The 24,083-nt window shown below is 39.1% G+C and overlaps 1 protein-coding gene across 2 annotated transcripts in view; it reads right to left on the bottom strand.

Annotated features, from left to right (window-relative positions):
• The window catches only part of SCYL2 (SCY1 like pseudokinase 2), a 64,506-nt gene extending 40,423 nt beyond the window's left edge, over nucleotides 1-24,083 (bottom strand). For both annotated transcript variants that reach the window (XM_008064687.2, XM_008064688.2), the window contains exons 1-2: nucleotides 23,878-24,083; nucleotides 5,763-5,920 (exon numbers count right to left, since the gene is read on the bottom strand). In XM_008064687.2, the coding sequence (XP_008062878.1) occupies nucleotides 5,763-5,920; nucleotides 23,878-24,054 (335 nt within the window). In that variant the 5' untranslated portion in view covers nucleotides 24,055-24,083. The remainder of the gene's footprint in view (nucleotides 1-5,762; nucleotides 5,921-23,877) is intronic.

The raw sequence follows: 24,083 nt of genomic DNA, 5'->3' as shown, positions 1-24,083 counted from the left end.
GGCTCAGGCGATCCACTCACCTCAGCCTCCCAAAGGCAAGGGATTACAGGCTGAGCCACCAAGCCCGGCTTATTTTACTTATTTTTTAAATGATTGATATTTTTTATGGCAAGCCAATGAACTAATTAAAAATACTGTTACATTACATAAAACATTATCCTTATTTCTAAGGCTTGAATTTCCAGAATATGTCCAAGGGAACATGCAGATTCCCCACAGACGCCTCCGAAGCAAGAGTAATCAGGGGGACGAGGCATAGTTCCAGTTGCCTTGTTCCCATTTCAATCAAAGCGACTTTGCTTTTATCTATTTTATACATCATTTTGAAAGGTGTCACCATTTTTAAATTTTGTAAATTATTACTCTTTGACGTACAAGAAGATTTACAAGTTTGGAAAACAATTACAGACTGGCATTCAACAGCCTTATAGAGTAACGCCCAAGAGGTCAGGCTGTGGAGACCAAGTCCCAGCATTCCTACTTCCTGCCTTGGTGACACTGCAAACTATAGCTCTGAGCCTCACTTTGCCCATTTGTAAAATGATGACAATAGATTCACTGTGAAGAGTTACTGTGAAGAACAAATGAGATATAATTATATAAAATATATATAGCATGTACGCCAATGAGGTTACTTCTGCAATTATATCTACCAAGCATTTGAGGTTCAAGTCCTAACAATTTTAGGCTGTCGGTTTCAGGCTCTACCAATGAAGAAGTACAAGGCAATGCAGCAACAAAGCAATGCCAAACTTCTGTGCCTGGACAGTAACTGCTTAATGGCAAGTATGCCCTTTGCTGTTTCAACTGTCTGCAAGACCTGAATATCCATTTTTCAAATGAATGTATATGCAGAAGCTCAATATACAAGAGGGGACCCAAAAAAACCCAGAATTTATTTATAAAAATGTATGTCTTCTCACATTTAAACTTCAGTCGTCTTCAACGTACTTTCCATTTAATGCAATCCACCTATCAAGACGCTTTTCCACTGTTTGAAACAGTTTTTGAATTCATCAATTTTGATGCATTTAGTGCTTCTGCTGGTTTTTGTTTCACCTCTCTCACATAAGCAAAACGTTTCCCTTTAAAACCTTTTCTATCGGGGAAACAAAAAAATCGCCCGGAGTGAGACTGGGTGAATAGGGAGGGTGGGACATGGAAGTCATGCTCTTTTGGGTCAAAAACCGCTTAACACTCAGGGTGGTGCGTTAGGTACATTGCCGTGATAAACGAACCAGTCACCTGTTTGCCACCAAAAAATTCACTGAAGCTGAACCCAGCCTCTCACAACAATGCTGCTAGCTGGCACACTGATGCCAGTGGGTTCCTAGAACACTTACCCAGCAGGGAAAGCCTGTACTACAAGGGGCCCGCCCTCCAAAAGAGCAATCATTTCTGGGGGCCCCTCATATAAGGGATGAAGACAGAGACCCTTAGGCTGAAGGAGAGAAAGGGTCAGTCGCGCTGCCGGCCTGCGCAGTCGTCACCAAGGAGGCAAGCTTGTTCTTGACTCCCAACACTTAGCTCATCAACACAATGCACACGGGGCATTCTTCTGTTGAACGACACTGGAGAAAAACAGCTCGTACCCAAGTCTTTACTACAATTTCCTACAATTCCCAGGACTCATTTCTCTTGGCAGCTCTTTCTTTTTCACCCCTCTGTGTTTTAACCCAAATATCATCCTTGGTCACTTCAACACCCACATGATTGTGCTTCAAACTCTAAAGTCTTATGGTCTTTCATGAATACTCATTTCGATTACAAGCCACAAGGGCTATATCCTCTCAAGGGCCATATCCCTCAATCACAGCACTTAGCAGCCATATACTTTCACTACCGCCACCAAACTTAGCTTTCCAGCATCTCTATCCAACAAATTTAGACTTGATTATACTTGACTCCTTCCTTTTTTCCCAACTACATTAACAGTAAACTACCACCTTTACCATCCTTTGCTGAGTGAACCCTCAATCCTGCAATAACCATCAGAGGTGACTTTTACTGTCTTGCTTGTATCATAAGCTAAAGGAAAAAACAGAAAACCCATTTCCTTTATAAACTGACAGTTTATAAAGCCAACAAAGTATACTTTAATCTTGTGCTCTTTATTTTTCAATTGTCAAGAACATTCATTCAACAGCCCTCTTACTTAACTCCTGATTCCATGGCCCCCTTTACCCACTGCTTACCCATTAGCTACTTTCTACCTTAAAAAAAAAAAGCGTAGTTATGTGCAGTTCATCATCCAACATGAATGACCTCACTTGTCCTACACAACACCAGAGCTGATTCCTCAACCCTCTTCCTTTGAGTTCCTCCTATGGGATATAGCATCTTCTCTGCTGTACTCCTCTATACCTACTTTCTGGCTTCCAAGTCACCATCCTAGTGAAATCATCAAGTGTCACAACCACCTCTCACTTGTCAAATGCAATGGTTCTTCCCCGTCCTTCTTTTCTTTCTTTTTTTTTTTTTTTGAGTCGGAGTCTTCACTCTGTTGCCCAGGCTGGAGTGCGGCAGCACGCTCATGGCCACCACAGTGCCGACCTGCTGGGCTCAGGTGAACCTTCCGCGTCAGTCTTCCAAGAAGCTGGAACCACAGGTATGTGCCATCACACCCAGTTAATTTTTCTTGAATTATTGTAGCGATGAGGTCTCACCAATTGCCCAGGCTGGTCTCAAACCCATGGGCTCAGGCAATCCTCTCATCTTGGCCTCCCAAAATGCTGGGATTATAGGCGTGAGCCAGCACACCCAGCCTCTTATTTTCTTTTTATTCTGTGGTCCCCAGTATCAGTGGCTTCTTTTTTCCCCTTCTTTGGCTCCCAAGACATGCTGCCAATTCTCCTGCCATATGACAACAGTCCTGCTTTATTACCTGGCTCTTCTTTTCCCTATACTTCAAGGTTCTTTCCTCAGTACCCTGCTCTCTTCACTCACGTTTTTGAAAAACTCATTTTTTCCATGGTTTTGATAACTGCCTCTATGTTACTAAACCACACAGACATCACCAACTCTGGATTTCCATGTGGATTACTCTTTCTGTGGTACACTTCCATTGGGTAATTCAAATTTCATCTCAATATTATTAATTCATTAAAAACTGGAAGTTATCTTTTCCTTCCCTAAAGGATCCCTACTTCTATCAACACTACTGTAATTTTTACATCTTAACAGTTAAGATATTTAAAATAATCTTTGAACTGTCCAGCTGCATGATTGCCAATACATTTCCTAGCTCTACAATATTTAAATCACTATAAAAGAAGTTCAGGGACAAAGAAAAGTATCATACATGGTCTTTCTCCCCTCAAAAGACTTAAAATGTAATTATGAGATGCAAGACACGCAGGCCGGGTGCGGTGGCTCACGCCTATAATCCCAACAGTTTGGGAGACCGATGCAGGAGGTCTGCTTAAGTCCAGGAGTTCAAGACCAGCCTGAAAAACATAGTGAGGACTTGTCTCTATAAAAAATTTTTTTAAAAATTAGCTGGGCATGGTGGCACACTCACCTGTGGTCCCAGTTACTTGGGAAGTTGAGATAATAGGATTGCTTGAGCCCAGGAGGTCAAAGCTGCAGTGAGCTGTGATTATGCCACTGCACTGCAGCATGGGTGACAAAGTGAGACTCTGACTCAAAAAAGACACATAAGATAAGCAAATACAACTTAAAGTAACAAGGATGGGTAGGATTCTAATAGGTGACACGACAGACACCAATAGAAAATAGGGCAGGGCACAGTGGCTCAGTCTGTAATCCCAGCAGTTTGGGAGACCGAGGCAAGAGGATTGCCTGAGCCCGGAGGTTCAAGACCAGCCTGGGCAACTTGGTGAGACCTCGTCTCTACAATAAATCACAAAAAACTAGCCAGGCATGGTGTCATGCATCTGTAGTTCCAGCTGCCACGCAGGTCAAGGATGCAGTGGCTGTGAGCATGCCGCTGCACTCCAGCCTGGGCAGTAAGAGTAAGACTCTGATTCAAAAAAAAAAGAAAATAGTCCAACAAAAACTAAGGAAAGCGTAGAACAAGGGTGGCAAAAAAAAAAAACTTAGTCTACTTTGGGATAAAGAGTTCACGATAGTAACTATTACATAAGAAACAGCAACTATTGATTTTTGGGTTTATCCATGAAAAGAAAGGCAACAAAAACATTTTTATTTTAAGCAGGAGTTTCACTCTGTCACCCAGGCTAGAGTGCAGTGGCACTCTCACAGCCACTGCAGCCTCAACCCGCCGGGCTCATGCGATCCTTCCTCCTCAGTCTTCCAAGTAGCTGGAACTACAGGTGTGTGCCACCACGCTCAGCTAATTTTTTTAAATTTATTTATTGTAGAGACAAGGTCTCGCCAAGTTGCCCAGGCTGGTCTTAAACCCCTGGACTCAGGCAATCCTCTCTCCTCTACCTCCCTGGAATTACAGACATGAGCCACCATGCCCGGTCAGAACATTTTTATGATAAGAGACATATGAGCAAACTAGGCACACAGGCATGAGCCACTGTAGTCCCAATTGCTTGAGAGGCCAAGAGTATCACACAAGCACAGGAGTTTAGGACCAATCTGGGCAACATAGCAAGACCGCACCTCAAGAGAGACAGAGAAACAGAGATGGGGTGGCGGAGGAGAGGGAGAGAAGCACATGAGCATGAGCAGATTTGGGGTGCAGGTATAGTTTATACCAAAAAAAGCTCAGGAACCAGGGTGACAGAACAAATCCTAGCTCTGCCACTTAAAACCATAAAGTTCAAGTAATCAGTAATGCCTCTAATCTTCTATTCTCCTATACAGTGAACATTAGATGAGTGAGTTAAAGAATGTAAAGCATTTAGCATTGTTTATTCACAAAGTAAGTATTTTTTTTCTTTTAGTTTAGAAAAAGGGATCTTGTGCCTTTCGGAGGTGACAGGGTAGAGAGTTACTGAAGACTCCAAGTAAGCATTTCGAAGAAACCTGGTATACAAAATAGATAAAAGCAAAACTGTCCTTGTTGAAGCGAGACGGGAAGTCTGGAACCCTGACAGCTCTGTGTCCTTCACCTGCCTGTTCTTACCCATTCTTAAAAAGTCCTAAGGGCCACAGAGCACAAATAGCAAAATATCTTCTGAATTTAGAGAGGAGAATCCAGTCTGCTAAGGAAAAGGATGAGTAAATCTGGAGTTATGAGTAATATGGGAAAGGTTTCTAAAGCTAGGGTATCTAAAAGAGTATCAAAAAACTGCAGGGCTAAGGGTCCAGTTCAGGTCACATAAATTTCATTTTACTGTCATCCTCAGCGACATTTTCTAAGCTCACTCTTGAGAAAAATATATGATAAAGTGACCCGACATGTGGGACACAGTAGAAGGCTAAATGTCTACAACAGTACTTGGCATACATACAAAATTGGCCCCCAAATACTAAATCAATGAAAAAGAGACAAGAAACTAGCAAATTAGCAAGGACAGCTACTTTCAGGCAGGAACTGCAGCCCACACCTCTTGTGCACCTTCTAACTTGACTGTTCAAGTGCTAAGCATAGAGTAGACACTTAAGAAAAGAATCTTGGCAAACATGAAGAAAGTATTAATAAATGAAAAAAGATTATGCATGTAGACCATGCAAATAAAGTTTAAAGAAAAAAACGAATGCATAAGAACTCAACACTTAGCTTATAGGAGTTTTTCACTGACAACACAACATAGACTTCAAATATAAAATTATTTTTAAGTATCTATTCAGGAAGTCTTCTATATAAGTTTTTTATAAAAATTTACCTGGATTCTTCTAAAGGATGTTGGACAGTAAGAAGTCGAGGGTGTCGAAGCCGAGTTAACTGCTGAACTCCTCGTTTTAAAGAATCGATGATCTGATCCTTTTCAAATTTTTGATATTTGTCAATCAGCTTTTTGTCAAAGACAAAAACAGCCACCTCCTAAATAAAAGAATTGTGTAACTAATTTTAATAAAATAGAAAAGTAATAAAATTATGTGTCACAACAGTCTACAAATAGAAATAACTAAAAACTTATACCATATAAATGTTAGCACACTGATATCAAAAAGTTAGTTTCCTCATAATTAGTAAATCTAAATATTTTTAAAGGAATAAGACCCAGAATCTTCATCTAAAGAACACAGGAAAATCATCATCTTTAAATTCTGGTATCAGATGTACATGTAAACTGTGATTAAGTGTTGTCCTCTAATAATCTCTTACTTAACCAGAATTCAAACAAAAGTTAAAATGTTTAAAAATTCAAAATGCTGTTTGTAGTGATAAACCTGGAAAATACTACAAAATCTCAAAACACTTTTTGAAATAAAGGTTGTCTGTCAGAGCACTTATTTGTACCCCCCTAAAAATTGCAAGCATCTTTTACAAATGATCCACACTCTTATACCTCCCTCTCCCCCATCTCGCTATGGGCAGTAACTGAATGATTGCCAGGACAGGAAGCTGCTCCCCCACCAACTCTCTGTGCAATCATTCACAGTTTATTTTATACTACTAAAAGCAGACATTCTCTTTATCATCCTCTTCCTTTCACTCTCTCAGTTATGTGAAGAAAAACAGCTCTCATTATGTTACCCCTATTAATAAATCAATCCAAGTATAGCCCTGTTGATAGGTGACATGTGTTAGACGTATGATGTATTTTTTCGGTAACAGTGCAAAATAAACTGATAAAGCTGGAAACACAATTAACAAAGAATGCTAGCCTTCCAAAATTCTTTGAAAGATTTTGAAAGACTCAGAATTTCTGTAAATCTTTGAAAGTTCTAATTAAACCTACTGTTACTCAACTATCAACCTCCAAGACAGTATTTTTTCCATTTTATTGTTTTTTGTTCTATTTTCTTTTAATTTTCATTTTTGCTTTATGAGGATTACTTATTTTCACAAGTTAGCTGGCAACTTAACCATCTCAAAGAGCCTCACTGCAAAATTCCAAGCCAGTAAATTTCCCAAACATAACTTGCTTTAAGTCGAAGGTTCTTCAAGTATATATATAGAGTTAGGAATATTAGCGGACTGAGTCTCTGTAACATAAAGGAATTATTTAGTACTACAACTCAATTGAAATAAAACATTCCCCAAGATTTGTGAATAAGACAGAACTTACTATAATAACAAAGGATGTATTTACACAACAGTCAAGACATTGTCATTAGATCAGAATAGAGTTTTAGTCAATTTCCCTACAACTGACCAACCACCTTTGAGCAAGTTTTCTCAATAGTAAAGTGGAAATAAATACCAGTATAGATACTTCACTGAAGAATGATACATTAATATAAAGATAACTTATCATAATATCTGACATTACATTTAATTAATGTTAGCTATCACTGTTAGACCACTAACATCAAGATGTGTACTTTGTTATTTTTCTATTACTGATGAGTTTTCTGATGACACACATTTGATAAATGATATGCACACTAAAGACCAATGGTCAAGAAGCATCTTTGAAAGATCAATATCCTGTCACCTTGATAAGGAACATTAATCAATGAAGGTAAACAAAATGATGTGCTATAAACCTAATGGCACTCCTATGTCACGCAGAAGTAAACATGCAGCAGCACTTAAGATAACAGCAGTCAAACTGAATCCAGTTTCTAGAGTCACACAAACCTAACTGCAGTCCTACTTCTGTCACTTCTTATTTACGCTGACCTTGAACTCAAGCCTTGGTCACTGTTATTTTCAGACCTGAATTATAAAGGGAATGAGATTTTTAAAATGAAAATGTTGTAATACGCTCTATAGCTAAAATTTCAGGCACTACTCTACTAGAAAATCTTACAAATAAAGAGGTTCCCAAGTCAACAACTTATGGAAATAACAACAGACCGCATAGTTATTCTGAACTCAACATTGTGCTAATACTATTGTGTCCACTTCACAGACAAGCATGTTGTGGAGAGGATACACGTTTTATCTAAGATTTTATAACAGCTAAAATGAAAAGCCAAGATTCAAACCCAAGCCACATTCTTTAGCCAATATACCATTCTGTCTCCCCTAGAAATAGCACAGGGAGGCTGGGCTCAGTGGCTCAGCCTGTAATCCCAGCACTATGAGAGCCGAGGCTAAAGGACTGCCTGAGTCCAGGGGTTCGAGACCAGTCAGGGCAACTCTCTACAATGAATCACAAAAAAAAGCCAGGCAAGGTGGCACGTGTCTGTAGTTCCAGCTACTTGGAAGGCTGAGGTGGAAGGATCGCCTAAGCCCAGCAGGTCGAGGCTACAGTGGCCATGAGCATGCCACTGCACTGCAGCCTGGGCAACAAGAGTGAGACTCCAACTCAAAAAAGAAAAAGAAAAAAAAAAAACAAGAAATAGCACTGGGAAAACAGCACCACATAAAACATGATGCAACCCTTTAAGGAAGGAATTACTTAAACTGAGAGAGAGCTTTAAATAGCACACATCTAGAAACACTTAATCTTAGCTCTTCTGAACACTATAAGACACAAGACAACAAGAAGGCCAGAGTTTTATGTGATATTAATTTGTTGAACTAAAAACAAATGACCTAGAAGTTCAAGTTCCTATTTCACTATACATGTGCACAATCTTATTTTAGTAAGTGTTCTGCTATAACACATTTTATAAATGCATCTAATTTAAATGTATTTTTCAGAGTTTTAAGTTCTACATAAAAGATGGCAAGAAATGGCTCTTGAGCTCTTGCAGTTTCAGGAGGAACACTACAGTTCATAAGAAAAAGAAGCACAAAATGCTTTGTGTTTTAGGTCAAAGATGATAGATTCCTACACAGGTCAGAACAGGTTATCAACTTTCTTAAAAATATTTTCACTTTGTTCAATCAGTTCATTAAAATCAACCAACACCAACAGGGTTGTGTTGCTAAGCCTTCAGGCCTCATATGGGACTTCCTAAAATAAAACTCTTACTCCTGCACCACAAAATCTTTCATCAGAATACACTATAAGCTAATTTCTCATGCTTTTCTTTTATTTCTTTGCTACACTATGTACTCTGTTAACACATCACTTATGTAAAAGGCCTTTCACTACACACAAACAACACACACACACACACACACATCTCACTACACATATATATATGTCTCTCACAATCTTCTTGAGGGAAGACACAATGTCTCAAGTGTATCTGTATTCACCACAGGATTCAGCAGTATCTTACATGTAGAAGACACTCAGATATGTATTGCCTCCTAGTAGTTGATAAAGATAAGCAACTAATAAAAGTTTTTTATTATCATCTTCAATTAAAATCCTTTTCAACTGTTCATTATGAAAATTTTCAAACATAAAGCAAAAATGAAATAGTGAAAACATCCATTATATCTTTCACTTAAATTCAACAACTGTTAACTCTAGTTAAAATTTAAGGTTCTTTTTTACACAAAAAGTATTAGAACAAAATATAACCAACGTTAAGTATTCTACTATTTATTCACTGCATGTTTTTTTAAAATACAAGCAAAGAAATATACCCACTAAAAAGTATTTTTTCTTAACAGCCTAACTTTAAACAAAAAACACTATGAAATTACTTTAAGACTGTAATATTTGTCACAATAAAGGACAACCATTTGATATAGATCAAATTTCTAATTTTTAAAAGTGCTTTGGAGTCAGGCACTGTGGTATGTGCTTATAGTCCCAGCAACTCAAAGGCTGAGGCAGGAGGATCATCTGAGGCTGTAGTGAGCTATGACTGTGCCATTGAATAGTCACTGCCCTCCAGCTTGGGTAAAAGAGTGAGATCCCATTATTGGGGGGGGGGAACCCTACTACCTTGCTTACTCTGTTGAAAACAAGACAGTCTTAAGTGATAAAATCTAAATTATGTCATATACAGTGATGTGTTTAGAATTCCCTAACAGCAATCATGACCTCCACTCACCTTTCCCTCAGAGCCACTGGAGATATATTTTGAAATACACACATCCCCTGAGATCGATCTATTTTATGGTCCCTTTATGACTAGCCCATGGTGACTGTCAGGCACCACACTCTTCATTTTTCCTCTAATTTTTGGATAATGTTCCTCCTTCAAAACAACAAAAGCTAAAGTTTTATTTACATTAAGCTAAAAATAAGCTGATTTTTTTAGAAGAATGAAGAGTAACACCTTACGTCCCTTAAAATTACTAGTATATGATCATTTTTCAAGGAACTTGACTAACATATTCAGTTTTGTACAAGAGTTTTCATTAATTTAAAACTTTTATTATCCTAATTAAATTATTTAATATAACTCAATTATTCCTTTATCTATACAACATTAGCAAGCCTCATTCATGAACACTGGCATCTGGATAACACACTGTAGATTTTGAAGAAAGGGACTATGTCCAATCCTACATTTGGTAGAATGGATAAAATATGAATAACAATTAAATGTTTATTATGTAATAATTTGTTAAAGTCAATCAACCTTCATTATCCTCAAAGAAAGAAACAGTCTTTTAACTGGAGGTATTATGAAGTCCCCAAAGCAAAATACCAGTTCAACAAATATGACTTTAAGCCAAACTAACACTAAAAGTACCCTTAAAAAAAAAAAAAAAAAAGGCCAAGCTCGGTGGCTCAGTCTGTAATCTCGGCACTTTGAGAAGTCAAGGCAAGTGGACTGCCTGAACCTGAGGGTTCAAGACCAGCCCAGACAACTTCGCAAGACCTTGTCTCTTCAATAAATAAAAAACTAGCTGGGTGTGATAGCTCCGGCTACTTGGAAGGCTGAAGCAGAAGGATCGCCTGAGCCCAGCAGGTCGACGACAGAATGGCCATAAATATGCCACTGCACTCCAGCCTGGGCAACAGAGTAAGACTGCAACTCAAAAAGAAAAAAAAAGAAAAGAAAAAGGTCTACTGAAAAAGCAAATATAAAAGGTCATCATAAATGTGGGATGCTAGAAGACTGCTAATAAATGTTACATTAATTCATTCTGAAGCCTAATCACATAGCAACATAGAATCTTGTATCAAGGCTGGGCACAGTGGCCCATTATGCCTATAATACCAGCAGTCTGGGAGGCCAAGGAAGGAAGACTGCTTGAACCTAGGAGTTTGAGACCAGCCTGGGCAACATAGCAAGACCTTATCTCTACAAAAAATTAAAAAATCAGCCAAGCATGGAGGTACACACTTGTAGTCCCAGCTACTTGAAAGGCTAAGGCAGAGATCACCTCAGTCCAAAAAAGGCTGAGGCTGGGGTGAGCTGTGACTGTGCCACTGCACTTTATCCTGGGCACAGTCTCTGTATCCCAGGCAACAGAGACTCCAACTCATAAGAAAATAAAATAAAATTGTATGTCAAGATAACAGAAATGCTTAATAATAAGTAAATGCTTAAAGAGTCCAAGACCAGGCAAAATTATATATATATAGTTGATTGTATACACATACACACATACATATTTTTTAAACATCTCCTAAAATAAATTCCTTAGCTTGACATAGGAAAATTGAAACAAATTTCAAAATGTAGAATTATTCTTCTACTTGAAAGGAGGTAAAAGATAGGTATATAGACAAGACAGAAACTAAATTTATATAGTGTTTTATTAGAAATTATTTAACAAATTAGCAGCCTTGATAATCACAATATTCTTAATGTAACAGATAAGACAGTATTCCATTTTCTTTCCAACATAATTCATACGTTCACAAGTATTCCAATTTCTAACGCTTTGCACTCGGAGGTCTCCTCTGAGGGAACATTGGAAATCTAGCAAACTACTCGGATGTCCCTCTCAGGGGACATAGAGATTGCTGTTAATTATACAGGACAAACTTATGCCAGCACAAATTTTTCCAAAATATGTTTCCTTGAAGTTTTCCATTCAAACTGCATGGAAAAGCAAATAAAGAGATGAAATACATACATTAGAAAAGAATCAGTTGGTGTTTCATAGAAAATCCTTCCACATCTTCTAACAACAGACTGGACAATACAATACATACTATTAATGTGGGAGGAAGAAAATGAGACTGCATTGTCTGCTCCAATAGAAAAAAACACATGGAAGACATCCAACAAATTACTATTGCACAACATGTATCAATGAACCGCAAGGCATGTCTGGTGAATGTTTCACACATTACCACGTTAGAAAAACATAAGATAAAATTTTTATTTTTTTGTCAAAAATAAGTTCTTCAATGTCCAAAATTCCACCAAGTATCATTACAATAAAATAACTGGTTCCAACACTATATACTATTTAATATGAAGTGATTCGTTTTCACTATTTCATAAAGTGCTGTCGAGTTGCTGGTAGGTAATCTGAGAGATGTTTCCAAACACAAAAGGCTAAATAATATACAAGAGGGGACCCCAAAAAACTCAGAATTTATTTATAAAAAATTGTGTTTATTTTTACATGCTTAAACTTCAGTCACTTTCAAAGTACGGTCTGTTTGATGCAATACACCTATCAAGACACTTTTTCCATCACTCAAAACAGTTTTTTAACTTCTCATTTTTGACACCTTTTAGTGCTTCTGCCATTTTTTGTTTCACCTCTTCCACATTTTTTTCTGGCTATTGTGAATGGAATTGTGATTTTTACTTGGGTTTCTGTTGTTGTTGCTGTTTGTTTGTTGTCTTTCTTTTGAATTTTGTTTTGATTCATGTGTGTTTTCAATCTTTTTCCTGCATTCTTGTGATGGGCATTGTTGTTCTTTTTTCTCCTTTGTTCTGTGTTTAATACTTTCTTAAGTGCTTCTTGTAGAGCTGGTCTGGAGGCAGCATAAGCTCTTAGGGATTGAATGTCTGGGAAATATTTTAATTCTTCATCACTGATGAAGCTTAGCTTGATTGGGTAGGTAATTCTTGGTTGAAATTGTTCATCTTTGAGAGCTTTGAAGATTGGGCTCCAAGCTCTCCTAGCCTGAAGTGATTCTGTAGGTAAGTATGCTGCAATTCTAATTGGGCTTCCCTGGTAGGTAGTCTAACCTTTTTCTCCTCCTGTCTTTAGGATTTTTTCTTTTATACCTACTTTATGTAGGCAAATTACTATGTGTCTAGGAATTGGACTACTCATTTCTTGCCTTGTGTGTGTCTCTGAATCTCTTGTGTTTGAATGGCTGCATCACTGATGAGATGAGGTAAGTTTTCTTGGATAATTTCATGGAATGTTTGTTCCAGAGTAGTCACTCTCTATCTGTCTCAGAAAGTTCAATTAATCTTAGCTTCAGTCTCTTGAAATAATTGCTCATCTCTTGAAGGTTTTGCTCTGTCTTTTTAAGCTTCTTTTATATGTTTTTGACAGTTTGGGTTACTTCCATATTTTGGTCCTCAAGTTCTGAGATTAATTCTTCTGCTTTACTAATTCTGCTTTCCATGCTTATCAGTTTGTTATTTATTTCATTCACTGTATTCTTTATTGCTGTTATCTCAATTATCAACTCCTTCATTCTCTCCTCTTGTCTCTCCTTGATTCTGTTTATTCCCTCTATTAATGTCTTGATATCTGGGTTTGTGGTTTGAGACCAGTCAGTCATTCTGGGGGCTCTTCACAGTTTGCATTCTGAAGTCTGTATTCTTAGTGGCTGACCTCCCAGGGATCTGTGTGGGATCCATATTCTTCTTTTGGTTTTTATTCATTTGTGTAGATTTTCCTCCTTTTTTTTTTTTTTAAAACTCTTCTTTAATTCTATGGTTCAGGGATGGGGGGGTAGCTTTTATTTTTGTTTGTTAATCTCCTATTCTTCCTTACATGGATCCTCTGGCTTTCTTCAATTCTGAAGCTGGACTGTGAGTGGGGGGCTGTAATTTTTGCAGTTTTGAGATTTAATGGTAGGGGAAGCTGTGATTCAGAAAGCATCTGTAGATCTCAGTATCCGCTAACAGGTGTGTGGCCCCCTGGAACCCACTTTCCACTGCCTTACAATCTGTCCATGCAGTATGGGTTTTGGTTTGTCCCTGAAAGCTAAATGAGGTAAGAAAAAGGAAAAGAATGGAAAAAGGAAGAAGGAGGATGAGAGGAAGGTGGAGCGAGAGAATAAGAGGGAAAACAGGCAGGCGTATCAACTAACAAATGAAAAGAGACACAAAGAAAAGATTTTTAAAAACCCTAAAACATACAATCATACAAACACACAAACTGACAGAGACCCCCCCATTGATGTTCTGTCCCTCAAAAACACCCATACACAAACAGAAAGTCTTAAAAACAATAAAATAACAGAAACAAAGCAAGTATGAAAACGTAATCAAAACAGAAAGAGTGAAAAAAAGAAAAAAACTGAACAAAAAACCAAAAAAAGAGCAAAACAAAGAGACCAACAAAAAACAAAACTTACTCTGAAGTGGTTCCTGTAAGTCCAACTTCCTTTTGGCTCTGATCTCCAGCCCCTCCCCTCTGCTCTCAGAGCAGGCTGATAGGGCTGCTCTCAGTGTGGGTCAGATGCCCCAGGCCTACTGTGGGAGAAGGATGGACCATATCTGGACTCACCCATCTTGCTGCCTGTCAAGTCTCCCACTCAGCTCTGATGTGTTTGAGTCTGATCCAGAGCGGGGGAGGACCGTCTGTCTCTCCCAGGTCAGAGGCTGGGTGGAGGTCACTGCAACCCCCCACCTGCAGGGCAATGCAGGTCACTGCCTGGTCCCTGGACAGAGAAAATGGCTCCAGCCAGCGTTTCCTCACCCCTCACTGGCGGTGGGGCTCCTCTCCAGCTTCCCCCGATTGCTCCCTCTGTGGAGCACAGGCTCCAGCCTCTTTGCTGTCACAGGTGATGGTGTGGGCTGGGCGCCAGGTGATAAGGATCAGCTAAATTCGGCAGGTTTTTCTCAGGAGAGTCCCTAGAGCAGCAGACTGTGCTGCTCAGCGCTCTAATCACGGAGTGGTGGGGGGTTGCAGTGACCTCCAGAGGAGAGCCGGGGGTTCATGAACCCAGGTCTCCCCTCAGATGGACTTTCACTCACCTACCAGCACACGCCCACTCACGCAGAGTCTTTATGGACACTCGCTTTTGTGGAGACTCTTACAGTCCCCATTGTATGTTTAAAAGAGTATCTTGCTTAAATCTGAAAACAGGAAACTCTGTAGAAAGACTGTATCAGTTACAAGGCTACGACAGAAGAACGATGGTATAAACTTTATGCCTACAATTACCTATCAGACATTTTAAAGGTAGGGAGGAAGTAGCAACATTTCACTGAATTTTCAAAAATTAAATCAACCCTCCACCCAGAATGTCTAAAATTTAGAAGACTAACTATAACAAGATTGGCAAGGTTTTAGAGAAACTGTAAATGCTGGTGGGAGTGTACAATGGCACAACCACTCTGGAAAAACTGTTTGGCACTGAACAAACACATACACCACAAGCTAGCAACCCTATATCCAGGTAACATATCCCATATGCCAATAGCACACGTAAGAATGTTCACAGCAGTCCTCTTCAAGGAAAAGAAAAACTGCTATTCTCAGCAACACACATGTAGTTTATGAACATACCGATAAGGAAAAGGAGCCAAACACAAGGGTGCATACCAGATGAAGCCATTTAAATAAAGTTCAAAAACAGGCAAAATTATTCCAAGGCATTCAAGGACAGGACAGTGGAGAAGGGGATAGAGGTAATGACCAGGAAAGGACATGAGTATCAGAACTTTTTTACTTCTTGATCTGGATGCTGGTCACACAGGTGTGCTCACTGTGAACATTCATCAAGCTATACGCTTGTGATTTGTGCAATATTTCATGTTAAACCTAAGTTCTTAAAAAATAAGTTTAGGCCAGGCACAGTGGTTCAAGTCTGTAATCCCAGCACTTTGGGAGGCCAAGGTGAGAGGACTGCATGAGCCCATGGGTTCGAGACCAGCCTGGGCAACTTGGCAAGACCTCATCTCTACATTAAATCAAAAAATTAGCCGAGCATGCTAGCATGCAGCTGTAGTTCTGGTTACTTGGAAGGCTGAGGCAGAAGAATCACCTGAGCCCAGCAGGTCAACACTAGGGGAGCCATGAGCGTGCCACTGCACTCCAACCTGGACGACGGAGAGAGACGCCAACTCAAAAATAAAAAAATAAAAATAAGTTTATATTTAAAAAATTAAGTAGATAACACAATATTCATTCTCTAAATACCACTTGGAAATATCTTCAGCATCCCTACTGAGATTCCAGAAAGAATAATAGTGAAGAATTAAGAGTCACTTCTAAATGAATACCCATAAAAAAAGAAACAGCCAGGTGCAGTAGCTCATGCCTGTAATCCCAGCACTTTGGGAGGCCAAAGCAGGATTGCTTGAGTCCAAAAGTTCCAGACCAGCCTAAGCAATGGAGTGAGACCTCACCTCTGCAAAAAATAAAATTTTTTTTTAAAAATCAGACAGGCGTGGTGGCAGTTTAATCCCAGTTATCTGGGAGGCTGAGGCCAAAGAATGGCCTGAGCCCATGAGATCAAAGCTGCAGTGAGCTGTGATCATGCTACTGCACTCCAGCCCCTGTCCATGGCCCGTTAGAAACTGGGCTGCACGGCAGGAGGTGAGCAGCGGGGAGCTTTGCCTGTCAGATAGGCACCAGCCCACCCATTATTGTATTTACCACTTCCATCCAGACCTCTGTTTTTAATGGCGAGTTGCATAAATGATTCATTATATATTACAACATGATGATGACAGAAATAAAGTGCACAATAAATGCTATGTGCTTGAATCATCCCAAAATCACTCCCCAAAAACCTGTGGAAAAATTGTCTTCTGTGAAACCAGTTCCTGATGCCAAAATATTTGGGGACCACTGGTATATGCCATTAGTACAAAATCTAAACACCAGCTTCAAGTTCCAATAAGCTAACACCAGAGATTAAGCAAAGGCAATGTGTTTATAAATTTTATATTTGGTTAAGTTTATCCAAACAATAACTTTTAAAAATCTTAATGGCTTATTCTGTGTTTAAAAAAAAAAAAACTAGCCTAAGAACTTTATTTAACTGCAAAATACCAACTGTACACTTGCTTTGAAGACTTGGCAATCCTTTATTTCACTTTCATAAATTATTCACTATGAGGTATTTCTTGCTTGAATGTTCTTAAAAAAACAGTAAAAAAAAAATCAAGAGAAATTGGGTTTTGGAAGGATAAAGTCAAAATACTAACATAGATGTGTCTAATCAGGTATAATGCAGTTACCAGGTACACAAGCAAAAATTCTTATTTACTAATTCTTTATCTTGCTGCATCTCAAATTTCATAAATATTTACTTTTTTTCAATGTGTTCTGGAGGTGCTATTATTACTATACTCTTCTCAGGGGCCTTAAACACTTAAGTTAAAAAGTCAAAAGCCAGGCACAGTGACTCACACCTGTAATCCCAGCACTCTGGGAGACCGAGGTGGACAAAATTCATAGAACCCAGGAGTTGAAGACCTGCCTGGGCAACACAGCAACTTAGTCTCTGTAAAAAAAAAAAAAAAAAAAAACCCCAAAAAGTTAGCTGGGTGTGGTGGAGCACACCTTTAGTCCCAGGTACTTGGCACGTTGAGGCGGAAGGATCACCCAGGCCCAGGAGATCAAGGCTGCTATGAGCCATGATCGTTGTGATCATGCCACTGCACTCCAGCCTGGGTGACTGAGTGAGACCCCAACTCAAAGAAAAAAAAAGTCAACAGTTCAGGTGCAGTGGCTCACATCTGTAATCCCAGTACTTCGGGAGGCAGAGATGGGTGGATTGCTTGAGCTCAGAAATTCCAGACCAGGCTGGGCACTGTGATCATGTTACTGCACTTCAGTTAGGGCAATAGAAACCTCAACTCAAAAAAAAAAAAAGTCAACAGTTGTACATGATCTGAAAACTATAATTTACTATGTACTAATGTGACCTTGAAACAACCATAGGAAAAACTACACAGAAGTTAAAAGTGTACATAAACATTTACAATACTACTTCTATAAGGATTCTTTTAACTCAGAAATATTGTTGGGTTTTGGGGGGAGCAATGTTATATTATGGTACTTTTCTTGAAAATCATGTAAAAAATAATGAAATGTGTTTGTAGAAAAAACAAGAATAAACTTGCATGTGATGGTATTTTACTGTCATGCAGCAACAGAAACACTCTCACAGCTTGATTAGAACTTGGAGGGAAAACCCTCACCCCAAATTCCCTAGCCTATTTTGTTCACCTCAAAATCAACACCAAATTTAAGATCATATATGCTGTTATAAAACCCAGCTGCCATCAAGCACACAGTATTCTAGAACAAGAAAAGCTGAGAAGATAAGAAAGATGCCTTGAGTCTCAATGTCCCTTTAGGAAGAAAAAAGAGACTAAGAACAGAATCCTTTTCCATTATTTTTCTTTCAGTTTATGTCTAGATCAGCACTGTCTAATAAAACCGTTTATAATGATAGAAACTTCTGTACAGTATGTGCATTGTCCAAAATAGTGGTACCAGCCATATGCTACTATGGAACATTTGAAATGTGACTAGTTCAACTAAGGAATTTAATTTAAGCACAGATCTATCTAGACTATATATTTTATATGATTCTCTGAATAAAAATAAGCCAACTGAAAAAGAATTAAAACTTTTCAATCAAAGGAGAAATTCAAATGAGGATTCAATGTTAAGGTGATTAGGGACTTAGCTATTCTTTAGGCAAATGTCTAGTAATAAAGACAAGATAATCAGTTCTGACCTCTGTCGTTTGAAGGAGGCAAAGAAAGAAAATTTTAACCCATATCCACCAAAAGTACTGGTGTATTCTAAAACTACCTTTCACTGCAAAGCAGTAAATTTGGGGGAAAAAAACTGAATGTAGTAAAGTTTCCTGAGAACCCAGTGCTGGCAATTGGCAGTTAAGAATGGGTCTCTATTATTTGTGCCTGGCTTTTATGTTCTAGGAACAGGAACAGAAGTTCCAACACTACCAGGAAATTTCAGGCTGGGCACAATGCCTCATGCCTGTAATCCCAGTACTTTGGAAGCCTGAGGCAGGAGAATTGCTTGAGCCAGGGAGTTTGAGACCAGCTTAGGAAACATAGCAAGACCTCGCCTCAACAAAAAAAATCAGAAAAAAAAGCCAGGAGTGCATGGTGGCACACACCTAGAGTCCCAGCTACTTGGGAGGCTGAAGTGGAAGGATCCCTAGGCCCATGAGGTCGGGGCTGAGGTGAGCCATGATGGTGCCACTCTACTCCACCCTGGGCAACAGAGTGAAACCCTGACTCAAAAAAAAAAAAAGAGCTGGGCTCAGTGGCTCAGCCTGTAATCCCAGCACTCTGGGAGGCCGAAGCAAGTGGATTGCCTGAGCCTGCGGGTTCAAGACCAGCCCGGGTAACTTGGCAAGACCTCGTCTATACAATAAATAAAAAATTAGCCAGGTGTGGTAGCACACACCTGCAGTTCCAACTACTTGGAAGACCGAGGCAGAAAGAACACAAGAGCAAAGTAGGTCAATGCTAGGGTGGCCATGAGTGTGACACTGCACTCCAGCCTGGGCGACAGAGTGAGACTCTAACTCAAAAAAAAAGTTTTTACGCAGTCAATTCTCCAAAAAACCACTTATTTCTTGGATGAGTTCTTAGTGAACTGAAAGAAAAAACACTGGGCATGTGGCTCATGCCTGTAATCCCAACACTTTGGGAGGTAGAGGCAAGAGGATTACCTGAGCCCAGCAGGTTGAGGCTGAGGTGGCCATTAGCATGCTACTGCACTCCAGCCTAGGTGACAGAGTGAGACTCAGACTCAAAAAAAAAAAAAGAAAGAAAGAAAAAGCAATGTTCAAAAATAACAACTTAAATCAATCAGCATTTAAGATGCAGATCAATTTCAGATCTCAATAAAGCAAAAATTTCCAAATGGCAATGAAAGCAAAATTTACAGGTCAGGTACAAACAACATACCAGCAATGTATCATAGGACCAAAACTCCTATGTCATAAAAGAATAACCAAAGCCAATTCGGTCTTCAATATACTTGTTTGGGAAAAAAGCTAGTTTGAAAATGTAACAAATAATGTATACCCATGATTGCATGATTGTGGTAGTCATTGGGAAGTATGTGAAATAAATCCCTTACATTGCACAATCTGTGTATGTTACTTTTAGGAAGTAAAAGTATTTCTGAAATGAGTAAATTTTTTTTAAAGAGCATACTTACAAGGGGAGATTCAAAAAAACCCAGAATCTATTTATAAAAAATTGTGTCTTTATTCTTACATGTTTAAACTCCAGTCACCTTCAAAGTACTCTCTGTTTGATGTAATACACCTATCAAGTGTCACTTTTTCCTCTGCTCAAAACAGTTTTTGAACTCATCGATTTTGACGCCTTTTAGTGTTTCTGCAGTTTTTTGTTTCACCTCTTCCACATCGGCAAAATGTCTCCCTTTGAGGACTTTTTTCATCCAAAAAAAAAACCAGCAAAAGTCACCTAGGGTGAGATCAGGTGAAGAGGGAGGGTGGAGCACGCATGCCGTTTCTGGTCAAAAACTGCTGAACATTAAGCATGGTGTGAGCAGGTGGGCTCACAAATCACCCATCAGGAAAGGGGCAAATGCACTGAAAGAACCTTCAAAAAAATTCACTGAAGCCAAACACAGCCTCTCACAACACTAGCTAGTACACTGATGCAACTACAAACGGCCTGCCCTCCAAAAACTTAATTCTGGTTTTTTGGGGGTCTCCCCCCGTACTTCTGAACTAAAAACTGAGCTTCCATGTAATCCAGCAATCCTTCTCCTGGGCATATACCCAGAGGAACATAAATCGCTCTACCAAAAAGACACCTGCACACACATGTTTATTGTGGCACTATTCACAACAGCAAAAACATGGAACCAACCCAGATGCCCATCGAAAGTAGACTGGCCAGGCGCAGTGGCTCACACCTATAATCCCAGCACTTTGGGAAGATCAAGTGAGAGGACTGATTGCCTGAGCCCACAGGTTTGGGATCAGCCTCGGCAACTTGGTGACACCTCATCTCTACAAAAAATCAAAACATTATCTGGGCATAGTCATGCACACCTGTAGTCACAGCTACGTGGAAGGATGAGGCAGAAGAATTGCCTGAGCCCAGCAAGTCAAGGTTGTGGTGGCCATGAGTGTGTCACTGTACTCCAGCCTGGGTGACAGAGTGAGACTGCAACTCAAAAAAAAGAAAGTAGACTGGATAAAGAAAATGTGGTACATATACACAACGGATTATACTGCCATGAAGAATAAAACCATGGCCTTCACAGCAATTTGGATGCAGTTAGTGACCATCATACTAAGTGAACTATCACAGAAACAAAGAACTGAATACTGCATGTTCTCACTCATAAGCAAGCCCTGAATACTAGTTACACTAGCACAAAGGTTGGATTGAGAGACCCTGGGTACTGGGAAGGAAAGAGAAAGGGAGGGAGGGAAGAAGGGAGGGAAACACAGTGGGTACCTGGTTCACTACCAAGGGAAGAGAGAGCCAGCTAGAAACCCAAACTTCACCTGCACGCAGCCTACTTATATAGCAAATCCTCACTTGTACTCCACAACTCTAAAATAAAAATTAAAAAGAACATACTTCTACAAAGATTTTAGACCTGAACATTTTTTATTCTTTAACAATTCCAAAAGAAACCTCTCGTAAAACTGAACACTAATGACCTCCATGTACCTAAGAATCATCTGTTTGTTTATCTGTAATCAGGAGATACAGAGCATGTTTAAAGCATTTGTTTTTGTATGACTTCAAAAGATGAAATGAGAACCCAAGAACCCATTAAGAACCCATTAAAGAACTTTTGGCATTCTTTAACAAAAATACAGACCTGTGCGCTCCTATTCAATATCATATTAGAAGCCCTAACCAGAGCAATCCAGCAAGAGAAAGAAATAAAAGACATTCAAATCAGTACAGAGCCAGTCAAACTATCTCTGTTCACTAACGACATGATCGTATACCTAGAAAACTCTAAAGACTCCTACAAGAGACTCCTAGGCCTGATAAACAACTTCAGTAAAATCTTAGGATACAAAATCTATGTACAAAAATTAGCAGTGCTTCTATACGCCAATAATACTCAAGCCGAGAACCAAATGAAGAGCTCAATCCCACTTACAAGACCTAGTGCACTGGAATAGACTCTATCCCACTTACAGCAGCCACGCAAAAAAATAAAATACCTAGGAATACACCTAACCAAGGAGGTAAAAGATCTCTACAAGAAGAACCACAAAACACTGATGAAAGAAACTGGAGACAACACAAAAAAAATGGAAGAATATCCCATGCTCATGGACTGGGAGAATCAATACTGTTAAAAGGAACATATTGCCCAAAGCAATCTACTGATTCAGTGCAATCCCTATCAAAATAGCAGTACCATTTTTCACGGAACTAGAAAAAAGCAATCCTGAAGTCTACATGGAATCAAAAATAGCTCAAATAGCCAAAGCAATCATAAATAAAAAGAACAAAGGCAGAAGCATCACATTGCCTGACTTCAAACTATACTACAAGGCTATGGTAACTAAAACAGTGTAGTAGAAGACTAGACAGACAGAGCAATGGAACATAATAGAGAACCCCAAAATAAAACACCTACCTACAACCAACTGATCTTTGACAAAGCCAACAAAAATAAACAGCAGAGAAAGGATACCCTATTCAATAACTGGTGCTGAGAAAATTGGCTAGCCATATACAGAAGAATGAAACTGGACCCCCTCACAATAGACAAAAATAAACACAAGATGGATTAAAGGCTTAAATGTGAGACCTCAAACTATAAAAATCTTGGAAGGAAACCAGGAAAAACACTTCTGGACATTAGTAAAAGCAAAGATTTGGCAAAAACACAAAAGCAAATTTAAAAAAAACAGATAAATGGGACTTAATTAAAAGCTTCTGCATGGCAAAAGAAATAATCAACAAAGTGAACAGAAAACCTACAGAATAAAAGACAATATTTGCAAATTATGCCTCAGACAAAAACTAATACCCACAATCTACAAGGAACACAAACAACATGAAAAAAAGAAAGAACCCTATCAAAAAGTGGGCAAAGTACATGAAAAGACACTTTCCCAAAAGAAGACACACAAATGGCCAATAAACATATGAAAAAATGCCAAATGTCATTAATCATCAAAGAAATGCAAATCAAAACCAAAATGAGATATCACCTCCTCACCAGTCAAAAATAGCTATAATTAAAAAGTCAAAAAAACCCCCAGATGTCGGTGTGGATGCAGAGAAAAGGTTAATACTCACACACTGTTGGTTGAACTGTAAACTAGTTTAGCCTCTACAGAAAGCTGTATGGAGAGTTCTCAAAGAACGAAAAGTAAATTTACCATTCAACCCAGTAATCTCACTTCCAGGAATCTACCCAAAGGAAAAGAAATCCTAATATAAAAAAGATAACTATACTCACTGCAGCCCTAGTCACAATAGCAAAATTATGGAACCAACGTAAGTGTCCATCAACAATTGACTGGATAAGAAAATGTGGTATATATACACTATGGAATACTACACAGCCAGAAAAAATAAATCCTGTCCTTTGCAGCAACTTGGATAGAGCCGGAGAACACCATCCTAAGTGCACTAACCCAGAAACAGAAAACCAAACACCACATGGTCTCACTTACATGTGGGAGCTAGATGGCCACAAAGAAGGAAATAATAGACACTGGGACACGAAGAGGAGGGAAGCGCAGAGCGGGGTTCGGTTCAGAAGTTTCGTCCTGGGCACGATGTTCACTCTCTGGGGAACGGGTCACCTGAAGCCCAATCCCCAGCAGTATGCAAGATGTCCTTGTCACAAACATGACTTGTACTCCCTGAATCTAAAATTAAAATTCTTTAAAAATGTACTGCAAACATGTACTTTATGGTACTTAGCATGTCTTTTTTCCAACTGGACACGGAATTAAAACTTACCTGTTTTGTTGACTTTTTTGTGCCATTAAAAATCTTCCAAGCTAGCCCATTGCCACCACTGGCAATGTGTCGACCGACATCAAACTCTCTAGTGACGGGATTTCCCATTACAGCACTGGTGACGTCAGCTGTTACTTTTGTAACGGTACTCTTCAATTTGTTAAGCATGGACTCCATGGCTGCAATCCTGGGTAGTAAAGTAACCT

Source organism: Carlito syrichta, unplaced genomic scaffold (assembly GCF_000164805.1).
Source record: "Carlito syrichta isolate Samal-C Ts95f unplaced genomic scaffold, Tarsius_syrichta-2.0.1 Scaffold307930, whole genome shotgun sequence".
NCBI lineage: Eukaryota > Metazoa > Chordata > Mammalia > Primates > Tarsiidae > Carlito > Carlito syrichta.
Note: the sequence above shows the minus strand (reverse complement) of the source record. Positions and strands in the feature narration are given on the sequence as shown.